General features: G+C 37.3%; 1 protein-coding gene across 1 annotated transcript in view; it reads left to right on the top strand.

The window, feature by feature from the left end:
- LOC132393882 (transcription factor TFIIIB component B'' homolog) overlaps positions 1 to 14,165 on the top strand; it is a 143,306-nt gene that overhangs the window by 91,260 nt on the left and 37,881 nt on the right. The window contains exons 23-24 of the mRNA XM_059969288.1: positions 100 to 283; positions 7,399 to 7,465. Coding sequence (XP_059825271.1) covers positions 100 to 283; positions 7,399 to 7,465 — 251 coding nt within the window. The remainder of the gene's footprint in view (positions 1 to 99; positions 284 to 7,398; positions 7,466 to 14,165) is intronic.

The following is a 14,165-nucleotide window of genomic DNA, read 5'->3' as shown; positions in this document are numbered from 1 at the left end:
GTTGCTTTAGATTCCCAGCATCTGCAGAATCTCTTGTGTTTAAAATGTATTAATATTGTTTGTTTCTGTGTGTGTGTGTGATGTCAAACCTGTCTTTAGGATGTCTTCAGCACATAATCAACCAGACGCAAGATTTGAAAGTCAGGATGTTGAACAAGGGATTTCCTCAGATACATACTGCGCACAGTCTGCAGTGGCATTTTGTCATATTGCTAATCCAACACTGTCCATTGAGGCTACAGAAACAACTGCACAAGATTTGAGCTCGAGTTACTCCCCAAAGGTGAGCAGTATTACCAGGCTGCCCCAGCACTTCCTTAGGTTGTACTGGTTGTTATCACATTACACAGTATATGTAATTAACGAATCTGGATTATGACAAGGAAATTTGGGTAGATCTTATTAAATAGTAATTTTGCTATGTATTCCAATATAAAATTGCCAATAAAATCCTTTGTTGTGTGTGCGCACCTTTAACTCCTGGTGTAGTCATCAGGGTACCGTCACAACAAGCTTTTTGCACCGATCTTTTTGGTTATTGCTCATCGTACAGTGCGTCTTGGGCATCTGAAACCTGGCGGAGCCCATCCCTTTCCAGGTTTTTTGGAGCCGGCTGGATTCAAACTCGTGTGCCTTTGCTCCGAAGTCCAGCGCTGATGCCACTATGCCACTATCTGGCCTTGTTAGTACCATTTCTTTTTCTTTTTCAATCTTTTTATTGAATTTCATATGTAAAGAAAACATAACATAATAGTGAATAGGTTATAAGTGCAATAGACTTGAGATTACATTAATAATAAGATAACAATATCCTATTAAATATCAACAACAAAAAAATAGTATATTAATCAATCAAGTCTATAATAATTATATATGAAAAAAATAAAAATAATCATCAAAAGAAGAAAAAAAAATTTAAAAATACAAGAAAAAATATATATTGAAAAAAAAAACACTAAACTAAACTAACATGGGCAATAATAACAGTTTATAAGTATATGATAGTGTCAAAAACTTCAGAACACCATACCTGAACAAGAATAAGCAGAGAGAAGAGGAAGAGGTCAAATTAATTCATATGAAAATGTCGAATGAACGGTCCCCAAGTTTCTTCAAATTTAATTGATGAGTCAAAAATAGTGCTTCTAATTTTTTTCCAAGCTCAGATAAGAAATAGTTTGAGAGAACCACTGAAACGTGGTAGGAGGATTTACTTCTTTCCAATTTTGTAATATAGACCTTCTGGCCATTAATGTTACAAAAGCAATCATTCGTCTAATTGAAGGGGAAAACTGATTGCCATCCTCATTTGGTATACCAAAAATTGCAGTAATAAAATGAGGTTGTAAATCGATATTCCAAATTGAGGAAATGGTAGCAAATATGTCCTTCCAATAGTTATGTAAAGTGGGACATGACCAAAACATATGGGTCAATGAAGCCACATCTGAATGACATGTGTCACATTGAGGGCTAATTTGAGAATAGAATCGAGCAAGCTTATCTTTAGACATATGAGCTCTATGTACAATTTTAAATTGTATTAAAGCATGTTTAGCACATATAGAAGAAGAATTAACCATTTGTAAAATTTTTTCCCATTTTTCTGTTGATATATTGAAGTTCTTTTTCCCATTCTTGTTTAATTCTACCTGATATTTCTGGTTGTATCTTCATAATCATATTATAAATAAAAGCCACTAATCCCTTCTGACAAGGATTTAAGGTAAAAATCAAATCTGAGAAATCCATTGAAGTTGAATTGGGGAAAGATAGTAGAACTTTATGTAGAAAATTTCTGATTTGTAAATATCTAAAAAAAATTAGATTTAGGTAACTTAAATTTGTTGGAAAGTTGGTCGAAAGACATCAAACTACCTTCAAAAAAAAGATCACGAAAACATTTTATACCTTTCCTTTTCCATATGCTAAAAGCTTGATCTGTCAAAGAAGGTTTGAAAAAAAAATTAAGTAAGATAGGGCTATCAAGAACAAAGTTTTTCAGAGTAAAAAACTTACAAAATTGAAACCAAATTCGTAATGTATGTTTGACAACAGGATTAGATATCTGTTTATTGAATTTAACTAAATCAGTAGGAAGAGAAGAACCAAGAATGGAGAATAGAGAATATCCCTGTACCTCATTGCATTCTAAATTTACCCACTGTGGGCACAATGGTGAATCCAAATCTAATTTCCAATATATTAGGTTACGAATATTATTCGCCCAATAATAAAATCTAAAGTTAGGTAAAGCTAAACCACCATCTTTTTTAGATTTTTGTAATTGCCTTTTACTTAACCTGGGGTTTTTATTTTGCCACACAAATGAGGAAATTTTTGAATCAATATTATCAAAAAAAGATTTAGGAATAAAAATTGGTAAAGCTTGAAATAAATATAAAAATTTCGGTAAAATCATCATTTTAATAGCATTAATCCGACCAACTAATGATAAGGATAGGGGAGACCATCTTGTAGTAAGTTGTTGAATTTGATGGAACATAGGTAAAAAGTTCAGTCTAAATAAATCTTTATATTTCTTGGTAATTTTTATACCTAAATAGATAAAGTTATCAGTAACAACTTTAAATGGTATCCTATCATTCAATAAAGTTTGCGCGTTTAAAGGGAATAAATTACTCTTATCCAAGTTTAGTTTATAACCAGAAAAACTACCAAATTGAGCCAACAAGGATAAAATAGCGGAAATAGACCTGTCAGGATCAGAAATATATAACAACAAGTCATCAGCATAAAGTGATAACTTGTATAACTTCTCATTACGGGTAATACCAAAAATATTAGGAGATTCACGAATAGCAATGGCTAAAGGTTCTAATGCGATATTAAATAATAAAGGACTTAAGGGACAACCTTGTGTCGTACCACGAGATAATTGAAAAAAATTATTTGTAAGAACAGAAGCAACAGGTTTATAATATATTAGTTTGATCCATGATATAAAATTAGGACTAAAATTAAAATATCTCAAAGCGTGTATGTCCATTCAACTCTATCAAAAGCTTTTTCAGCATCTAATGAAATAACACATTCTGGGATTATGGGTGATGAAGTATAAATTGTATTAATCAATTTTCTAACATTAAAAAAGGAATACCGATTCCTAATAAAACCAGTTTGGTCTTCTGAAATAATCTGTGATAGTACCTTTTCTAACCTAATGGCTAAAATTTTTGTAAGGATCTTAGAGTCTACATTTAATAGTGATATAGGGCGATAAGATGCACATAAAGTAGGATCCTTATCTTTTTTAAGAATTAGAGAGATAGTAGCTTCATAAAAAGATTGAGGTAATCTTAGCAAATGCATCATTAAAAATTTCACATAACCAAGGGGAAAGCGAAGAAGAAAAAGTTTTAAAAAATTCTATAATATAACCATCAGGACCAGGAGCTTTCCCTGAATTCATTAACGAGATAGCCTCTCCTATTTCAGCCATAGAGATAGGAGCATCAAACAAGCTACGATCTTCATCTGTCAGTTTGGGAATATTCAAATTGTTAAAAAAATTATCCATCATGGACAGATCGCCATCAAATTCTGATTGATATAAAGATTTATAAAAATCTTGAAAAGTGTTATTGATTTCTTTATGATCAGTAGTTAGATTACCGTCTTGTTTACGAATTTTAATAATTTGTCGCTTAGTCGAAATAGCTTTTAATTGATTAGCTAACAGTTTACTAGCTCGATCACTATGGATATAAAATTGAGCCCTGGTCCTAATTAATTGATTCTCAATTGAAGAAGATAATAATAAGCTATGCTTCATTTGAAGCTCAACTCTCTTCTTATAAAGTTCTTTGGTAGGAGTCACGGAATAAATCTTATCAATTTCTTTAATTTTATCCACTTATAAAGCAATATCTAAATATCTTTGTTTTCTTTTACCAACGGAATATGAGATAATTTGTCCTCGGATAAAAGCCTTAAAAGAGTCCCAAAGTATTCCTCTGTCAATCTCTTCAGTATAGTTTGTTGAGAAAAACAAGTCAATTTGCTGTTTTATGTAGGTGATAAATTCTGGGTCTTGAGGCAAAGTATCGTTAAGTCTCCAAGATCTAGTATTATTGGAAAAGTCCGAAATCTTGATAGGTAACTTCAAAGGTGCATGATCCGAAATAGTAATAGAATCATATTTACAATCAGTAACATCTATTAATAAACGATGATCAATAAGGAAATAATCAATTCTAGAATAAGTGATATACATGTGAAAAAAATGAAAATTCTTTATCTTTAGGGTTCAAAAACCGCCATATTTCAGTAATTCCCGAATCAACCATAAAAGAATTAATAAGTAAGGCTGATCTATTCGGAAGAATTCTGATAGGTTTAGATCTATCCATCAAAGGATTCAAACAACAATTGAAATCTCCACCCATTATCAACATATATTCATTTAGATTAGGAAGGGAAGTAAATAAACATTTAAAAAATTCAGGGCAGTCAAAGTTTGGAGCATAAATATTAACTAGAACTACTTTTCGATTAAAAAGTGAACCAGTTATCAACAAAAATCTGCCCTGTGGATCAGAAATAATTTCATGATGTGTAAACGAAATTGAGGGGTCTATAAAAATAGACACACCCCTAATTTTGGCGGTACAATTCGAGTGAAATTGTTGACCCTTCCAGAGCCTAAAAAAACGTTGATTATCCTCCCTCCTAATATGGGTCTCCTGTGCAAAAATAATATTAGCGTTTAGTCTATGGAATACTTTAAATATTTTTTTACGTTTAATCGGATGATTTAAACCATTGGTATTCCAAGAGATAAAGTTAATAGACTTATCCATCATGCCAATATTAGTTGTGTATATCATAAAAGGTTAAAAAGACACATAACCCATAATTCAGGAAGAAGGAAAAATGATTCAGGAGCAACCGGAGAACATGACACCTCAACAATATTAATAATTTAAAGTCGGCCCATAAACTAAAAGCAAAAAAATAAAAAGCAGAAGCGTGAAAAAAGATCCCTATCCCCTCCCCCAACCCCTCGAAAAAGAGCCAAGCGGCAGGCGCACAAACTAATACTAATATTACCCCCATTTTCAAGATGGCAACTTCATGAAAAGAAAGAAAAGAGAAACTATATAACACCCAGATATAAATACAGGGTTGTAAAAAGAAAGAATATATATCAATCAAAATGAAAAAATAATATAAAAAAACAAAAAATCATTAATAAAAAAAAGGATAACCATTGAAATTTAAAGTAGTGTAATATGCCTTTAAAAAAAAAGATTCCATATTCAAATATAAGAAAATGACGTTTCAAAAACAGACTTATGGGAAGAAGTAACGACATTTTGAAAGGACCATATTACAGAATATAAATGTAAATTCGCCAATCTTTTTTTTAAAAAAAAAGGTCATCAAAATAAGATTAAAAAAGGATTGAATAACCACTACAATATATATAAAAAAAGGTCCAAAAATTCAAGGCATTCGTCCCATTCTCAAATACAGGCAAATAAACGCTTACGGAAAGCAAAGTCTTATGGGAAAAAGAAACGACATCTTAAAAAATAAATCATTATTACAAAATCTTAACATGTATATCTAATCCAGAGGAAAAAAAAACGTAATTTAAAAAAAACATTATAGTAAAATTAAAAGAGCATCTGTAAATCATGATAATAAACAAAAAACCAGGTCTACAGACCAAAGTAAAAAGCTATACCGCAGCTTCATAAGTTAAAGCCTAAAAGCGGAATGGCGTCTTCTCTCCAAAAATTCTTCTTCAACATAACGCATAGTTCAACTTGTACTAGAAGACCGATATTCTTCAACGAATTTCTTCGCTTCTTCCGGAGTATTAAAGAAGCGCAGACTGTCATCATTCAACGTAATTCTGAGATTCGCTGGGTATCTTAAAGCTTGTTTAAGTCCAATCGAATGAATCTCTGCCATCACCGGTTTAAAAGCGATTCTTGCCCTTATTACCTCGAATGAATAATCCTCCACAATACGAAACTTGTTGTTTTTGTGAGAAATCATACCTTTCTGATGAGCTAATCGAATTAAAAGCTCTTTCTCCCGAGGATAATGGAGACGGACAATCACAGCTCGTGGCTTGTCTCTCGTAGCCGAAAATCTCGGAACTCTGTGGGCACGGTCAATAGTAGGTTTAACCCGCAAAGCGTCCTCGCCAAAAATTTCCCACAATAAGTTAGAGAAATATTCAGTTAAGTCACCAGACTCAACATTTTCGGGAAATCCAATAATACGCAAGTTCTGTCTGCGAGATTGGTTTTCAAGATCGGTGATTTTAAACTTATTCTGCTCCACTATTTTAGCGGTCGATCGTACCTTCTCCTCCAGAGTTTCGATTGTACGTATTTTTTCACAAATTATCTTGTCAAGAGCCGCAAACTTTTCTTAATGCCGTTCAATATCTGCTGCCAGCGATTGAAGCTTGGTATCAAATGATCTAACGACATCTTCAAGCTCAGACATTTTCGCAGTAAGTTTATTTTCCAGACTTGCAAGTTTAGTATCCAGTTTAGTATCCAGAAGACTGGAGATTGCATCAAGAGTTATAGGGTCTTTAGACGATTTCTTAGGTACAGACATTTTAAGTTTGAAAAAATTAAATCAAGTATTATTTTAAAAAAGAAATAAATCGTAAATATCAACCCATGTAGTTAGGTACGAAAAGATTTGATTAAAGGGTGATTATAGCTTAAAACATGAAGAGCGCCTAAAAGGCAGATGTCTACGTCGCCATCTTGAAACTCCACCGTTAGTACCATTTAATAAATTATACTATTTTGTAAAAAGGCAGATGAGGTCCTTTTTAAAAACAAATTCGGGAAAGAGTATTTGGGGAGCTGTAGAAAATTCAGTTTTAGACCAGCATTTGGATGGGAGAATAAAGATTACTGAACATACAAATGCTTGGTGAGATTGGAAATGAATGCACTCCAGTTCTAATGGAGACGAATCTGCTGAGTAATTCTCCTAACTATTCAGTAACATACTCTCAACATTTTAGGAACAGCTTCTTCCCCTCTGCTATCAGATTTCTGAATGCACAGTGGACCCATGAACACTATTTCTCTGTTTCTGCTCTTTTTTTGCACTACTCATTTAATTTTTAAAATATATGTTCCTTGTTATAATTTTTCTTATATTGTGCAGTACTATTGTAGATTCTGTGGATCTAATTGAAAATCCTCTTGCTGTGGATCTTTGCTTTAACCTGGAGCAGATGGCGCTTGGACTAAACAGCTTTCTTTCTACCAATTTATGCAATTCCCATTAAAGATATGGAATTTGTTCTTTGTAATTTATGCAGGTCTCAAAAAGTTACAAATGAATTATTTTGTTTTCTTAAAAACTTGTATTAAAATATGATTTTTGTAGATTGATGTACAAGAATGTCAAAGTGTGGTACACCAAGAAGCACTGAACATTTCTGAAGGAAACTTGGGTATGTATGATACAAGCTGCATAAACTGATTGTTTTTTTTTACCCTCCAATCTTTTGTACAGAATACAGAACAGATATTTAATTAAGTAGTAACGGGATGGGGACCTTGCTGTTAGTGCCAGAGCAGTTAATGGAGAGGTTGTGGAGGCAGATGACGTTAAGACCTCAGACAAAGTTAAGAATCAAAAGGTTGAGCATGGTACAACTAGTGTCCTGAGCTGATTATATTTCAATGCAAGAGTATCGTAGGAAAGGTGGATAATAGAGCTGAAGATGAGGTAACACACACAAAATGCTGGTGGAACGCAGCAGGCCAAGCAGCATCTATAGGAAGAAGTAGAGTCGACATTTCAGACCAAGACCCGTCGTCATGACTAACGGAAAGAAGAGGTAGTAAGAGGTTTGAAAGGGGGAGGGGGAGATCCGAAATGATAGGAGAACACAGGAAGTGGAGGGATGAATCTAAGAGCTGGAAAGTTGATTGGCAAAAGGGATACACAGCTGGAGAAGGGAAAGGATCATGGGACGGGATGCCTAGGGAGATAGAAAGGGGGAGGGGTGCACCAGTGGGAGATGGAGAGCAGGCAAGGAGAGTGATTGTGAGAGGGACAGAGAGAGGAAAAGAGAAAAGAAGAAAAGGGAAAAACTAATAAATAAATAGATTTGGGATGGGGTAAGAAGGGGAGGAGGGGCATAAATGGAAATTAGAGAAATCAATGTTCATGCCATCAAGTTGGAGGCTATCCAGACAGAATATAAAGTGTTGTTCCTCCAACCTGAGTGTGGCTTCATCTTGACAGTAGAGGAGGCCATGGGTAGACATATCAGAATGGGAATGGGACGTGGAATTACAGATAGACAGACATACTTTATTGATCCCGAGGGACGTGTGGCCACTGGGAGATCCTGCTTTCTCTGGCGGACAGGGCATAGGTGTTCAGCGAAACTGTCTCCCAGTCTGTGTCGGGTCTCACCGGGAGGACCAGATGCAGTATCATCCAACTCACAGGTGAAATGTCTGGGGCTGGAAGGACTGTCTGGGGCCCTGAATGGTGGTGAGGGAGGAAGTGTAAGGGTAGGTGTAGCACTTGTTCCGCTTACAAGGATAAGTGCTGGGAGGGAGATTGGTGGGAAGGGATGGGGGAGGCCGAATGGACAAGGGAGTCATGTAGGGAGTGATCCCTGCGGAAAGCAGAAAGAGTGGGGGAGGAAAAGATGTGCTTGGTGATGGGATCCTGTTGGGGGTGGCGGAAGTTACGGAGAATTATATGTTGGACCCTGAGGCTGGTGGGGTGGTAGGTGAGGACAAGGGGAACCCTATCCCTAGTGGGGTAGCGGGAGGTTGGGGTGAGAGCAGATGTGCGTGAAATGGGAGAGATGTGTTTGCTTTCAGCCTGTCCTCCCGCCACCCCACTAGGGATAGGGTTCCCCTTGTTTCCTTATCCTCATCTACAACCCACTCTCGGGTTGGAGGAACAACACCTTATATTCCGTCTGGGTAGTCTCCAACCTGATGGCATGAACGTTGATTTTTCTAACTTACGTTAATGCCCCTCCTCCCCTTCTTACCCCATTCCTTATTTATTTATCTATCTATCTATTTAATATTTTTTCCCTTTTTTCTTTTCTCTCTCCCTCTAACAATAACTCCTTGCCTGTTCTCCATCTCTCTCTGGTGCTTCCCTCGCCCTTTCTTTCTCCCTGGGCCTTGCATCCCATGATCCTCTCTCTTCTCCAGCTGTGTATCTCTTTTGCCAATCAACTTTCCAGCTCTTAGCTTCACCCCTCCCACTTTCAAATCTCTTACTATCTCTTCTTTCAGTTAGTCCTGACGAAGGGTCTTGGCCTGAAACGTCGACTGTATCTCTTCCAACAGATGCTGCCTGGCCTGCTGCATTCCACCAGTATTTTGTGTGTGTTGTTTGAATTTCCAGCATCTGCAGATTTCCTTGTGTTTGCATGAAGATGAAGTAGCTGGTTTACAAACAGAGGCAATGTGTAGTGAGGCGTGGTTGTTGATAGGGCAAAATTGCAGTCAGTAGGATGATTTGCAATGTAAAAGGTGGACAAAATGAAAAAAGGTGAATACAGGACTGAAGGTGTTGTATTTGAATCTGTGTTGTATTTGAATAAAGTGGATGAACTTGCAGCATGGTTGCAGATCGGTAAGTATGATGTAGGCATCACTGAATCATGGCTGAAAGAAGAATATAGCTGGAAGCTTAATGTCAAGGATACACATAGCATCGAAAGGACTGACAAGATGTCAGAGTTGATGTTGCTCTGATAGTAAAAAAATGAAAACATAAAAGTGATGGCATACAATAGAGCAAGTATTAGTGGGAGGTTAGAGGATTGGGAAGCTTTTAAAAACCAACAGAAGGCAACTAAAATACTCATTAAAAAGGTAAAGATGAAATACAGAAGTAAGCTAGCCAGTAATATTAAAGAAGATACTAAAAGTTTCTTCGGATACATAAAGTGTAAAAGAGAGGTGAGAGAGGATATCGGAGAATTGGAAAACGATGCTGGAGAGGTAGTAATGAGGGACAACAAAAATTGCACTCCACTCTTCAAGAAGGGAAAGTGGCAGAAGAAAGGAAACTATAGGCCAATTAATCTGACCTCAGTGGTTGGGAAGGTGTTGGTGTCGATTATTAAGGATGAGGTCTTGGGGTACTGGGAGGCATGTGATAATATAGGCTATAATCAGCATGGTTTCCTCAAGGGAAAATCTTGCCTGACAAATCTGTTGGAATTCTTCGAAGAAATAACAAGCAGAATAGATAGAGAATTGGTTGAAGTTGTGTACTTGGATTTTCAGAAGGCCTTTGACAAGATGCCATACATGAAGCTGCTTAACAAGCTATGGGCCCATGGTATTACAGGAAAGATTCTAGCATGGATAAAGCAATGGCTGATTGGCAGGAGGCAAAGAATGGGAATAAAAGAATCCTTTTCTGGGTGACTGGATGATGAAATTGATGGCTTTGTTGCAAAGTTTGCAAACAATATGAAGATAGGTGGAAAGGCATGTAATTTTGAGGAAGTAGGGAGGCTACAGGAGGACATAGATTAAGAGAATAGGCAAAGAAATGGCAGATGGAATGCAGTGTCAGGAACTGTACGGTCATGCACTTTGGTAGAAGAAATGAAAGGGTTGAATATTTTCTAAATGGAGAGAAAACATAAAAACTGAGGTGCAAAGGGACTTGAGAGTCCTTATGCAGGTGCTGGGAAGTAGGTACAGAGGAGATGTCAAGTTTTTTTTTACACAGTGGTGAGTGCGTGGAATGGGCTGCCATTGATGGTGGTAGAGTTGGATATGATAGGGTCTTTAAAGAGACGCCTGGATACGTACATGAAGCTTAGAAAAATAGAGGGCTATGGGTAACCCTAGGTAATTTCTAAAGTAAGTACATGTTCGGCACAGCATTGTGTGCCAAAGGGTCTGTATTGTGCTGTAGGCTTTCTATGTTTCAATTAATCTGTAGGTTGCATCTGGGGTGAGGAAGAATTCATTTCAAGAGGACTAGAATATAAAAACAAAGATGTATTGTTGGGACTTTATAAAGCATTGGTGAGGCCTCACTTGGGAGTATTGTGAGCAGTTTTGGGCCCCGTATCTTAGAAAGGCTGTGCTGTTTCTGGAGAGGGTTCAAAGGAGGTTTATGAAAATGATTCCAGGATTGAATGGCTTGTCATATGAAAAATGTTTGATGTCTCTGGCCCTGTATTTATGGAATGTCAGAAGAATGAGGGGTGGCCTCATTGAAATCTTTCAAATCGTGAAATCCTTGATAGAGTGGATGTGGAGAAGATGCTTCCTATGGTGAGGGAGTCTAAGACCAGAGGTCACAGCCTCAGAATAGAGGGGTGTCCTTTTAGAACAGAGATGAAGAGGACTTTCTTTTCCCAGAGAGTGGTGATTTTGTTGAATTCTTTGCCACAGACAGCTGTGGAGGCTATCTTTGTATATTTAAGGCAGAAGGCAATACATTCTTGATTGTTCAGTGCAAGAAGGGATGTAGCGTGAAAGTAGGAGACTGGAGCTGGGAGGAAAATTGGATCAACCATGGTGAAATGGCAGAGCAGACTTGATAAGCCAAATGGCCTAATTTTGCTCCTATATCTTATGGTTCATGATTTTCGTTTATAAGAAAACAGATTCACGGGATAGAGACACAGTGGTCACAGCTGGTACTGGCTGGCTGCCTGCCCCGAGCTACCCTGAGAAGTACAAACCCCATTTCCAGAAAAGTTGGGATATTTGCCAAAATGCAATAAAAACAAAAATGTTATTCACGTGAACCTTTATTTAACTGACAAAAGTACAAAGAAAAGATTTTCAATAGTTTTACTGACCAACTTAATTGTATTTTGTAAATATACACAAATTTAGAATTTGATGGCTGCACACACTCAACAAAAGTTGGGACAGAGGCATGTTTACCATTGTGTTACATCACCTTTCCTTTTAATAACACTTTTTAATCGTTTTAGAACTGAGGATACTAATTGTAGTAGATTTGCAAATGGAAATTTTGTCCATTCTTGCTTGAAATAAGACTTCAGCTGCTCAACAGCCCGTGATCTCCATTGTCTGATTCTCCTCTTCATGAGGTGCCATTCATTTTCAATAGGAGATAGATCTGGACTGGCACCAGGCCAGTCAAGCACACACACTCTGTGTCTTCAAAGCCACGCTGTTGTAGCCCGTGCAGAGTGTGGTCTGGCATTGTCCTGCTGAAATAAGCATGGATGTCCCGGGAAGAGACGTCGCCTTGATGTCAACATATGTCTCTCTAAAATCCTAATATATGCCTCAGAGTCAATGGTACCTTCACATACATGCAACTCACCCATGCCGTGAGCACTGATGCACCCCCATACCATCACAGATGCTGGCTTTTGCACCTTTCGCTTATAACAATCAGGATGGTTGTTTTCATCTTTGGCATGGAGAACTCGGCACCCGTTTTTTCCGAAAACTAGCTGAAATGTAGACTCATCTGACCACAGCACACGGTTCCACAGTCTTTCGGTCCATCTGAGATAAGCTTGGACCCAGAGAACTCGCCAGCGTTTCTGCATAGAGTTGATGTATGGCTTCCTCCTTGTGTAATACAATTTCAAGTTGCATTTCTGGATGCAGCGAGACTGTGTTAAGTGACAGTGGTTTTCCGAAGTACTCCAGAGCCCAGGTGGCTATAATTGTCACAGTAGCATGACGGTTTCCTAGGCAGTGCCGTCTGAGGGCTCGAAGATCACGCGCATTCAACAGTGGTTTCCGACCTTGCCCTTTACGCACTGAGATATCTCTGAATTCTCTGAATCTTTTCACAATATTACATACTGTAGATGTTGAAAGGCCTACATTCTCTGCAATCTTGTGTTGGGAAATGTTCCTTTTGAACTGACTGACAATTCTGTCACGAATTTTGACACAAAGGGATGAGCCACGACCCATCCTTGCTTGCAAAGACTGAGCCGTTGATGGATGCTACTTTTATACCCAGTCATGATACCTCACCTGCTACCAATTAGCCTGCTTAATGTGGAGTCTTCCAAACTGGTGTTACTTGAATATTGTGTGCACTTTTCAATCTTATTTTAACTCTGTCCCTACTTTTGTTGAGTGTGTAGCAGCCATCAAATTCTAAATTTGTGAATATTTACAAAATACAATTAAGTTGGTCAGTAAAACTATTGAAAATCTTTTCTTTGTACTTTTGTCAGTTAAATAAAGGTTCACGTGAATTAACATATCACAAATTTTTGTTTTTATTGCATTTTGGAAAATATCCCAACTTTTCTGGAAATGGGGTTTGTAGATGCAATGCTTGAGTTTCTGGATTAGATTTCTACAGAGGGAAGCTTTCATCACATCTGTGTGCAGTTGGTCTCACTTGTATCCTGATTAAGGAAAATGAGTATCACTTGAGTTGTAGGGAAGTGTTGAATATATTAGGGCTTTATTCCCTGGAGTGCAGGAGAATGAAGGTAGCTTTGATTGAGGGAAACAAAACCCATGAAGAGTGAAGATAGGGTAAATGCAAGCAGGCTTTTTTCACTGGAGGTCATGGGGTAAGGGTGAAAGATGAAATTATTTAAGGCGAACTTGAGGGGAAGTTGTTCACTCAGTGTGGTGAGAGTGTGCAATGAGCAACCAGCAATTGTAACGTTTGAGAGAAATGTAGATATGTACATGGTTGGGAGGATTGTAGGGGCTATGGTCTAGGTGCAAGTCAATGGGACTAGGTAGAATAATAGCTTGGTATGGGCTAAATGGACTGAAGGGTCTGTTTCTGTGCTGTAATACTCTATGATTCTATGACTAAAGTGGCTCATTTGCTTCCTTAGTGGATCCAAATGTAATTTAATTATGTCGCACACCACTGCAAGACCTATGTTCGAGTTGGCAGTATTCCAACAGGCAAAGGAATAGAACTCTGGTAACAATGGATAAGAACTGGTAGATGTTTAAATAGGGGTGAGGTCTAATTAGCTCCATGAACTGGCAACTACTGACTTTCTAAGTGGTTGAACTCAGTTAGAAAGGACTGTAAACACAAGCATCCTATCACAGTAAGGGATGACAGTTATTGGAAGGCTGTCGAGGCTTTAGAAAGAGTGCAGAAAAGGTTTACCAGGATACTGCCTGGATTAGAGGGCATATGCTAAAACAAGATGTTGGACA

Source organism: Hypanus sabinus, chromosome 5 (genome assembly GCF_030144855.1).
Source record: "Hypanus sabinus isolate sHypSab1 chromosome 5, sHypSab1.hap1, whole genome shotgun sequence".
Taxonomy (NCBI): Eukaryota; Metazoa; Chordata; class Chondrichthyes; order Myliobatiformes; family Dasyatidae; genus Hypanus; species Hypanus sabinus.
Note: the sequence above shows the minus strand (reverse complement) of the source record. Positions and strands in the feature narration are given on the sequence as shown.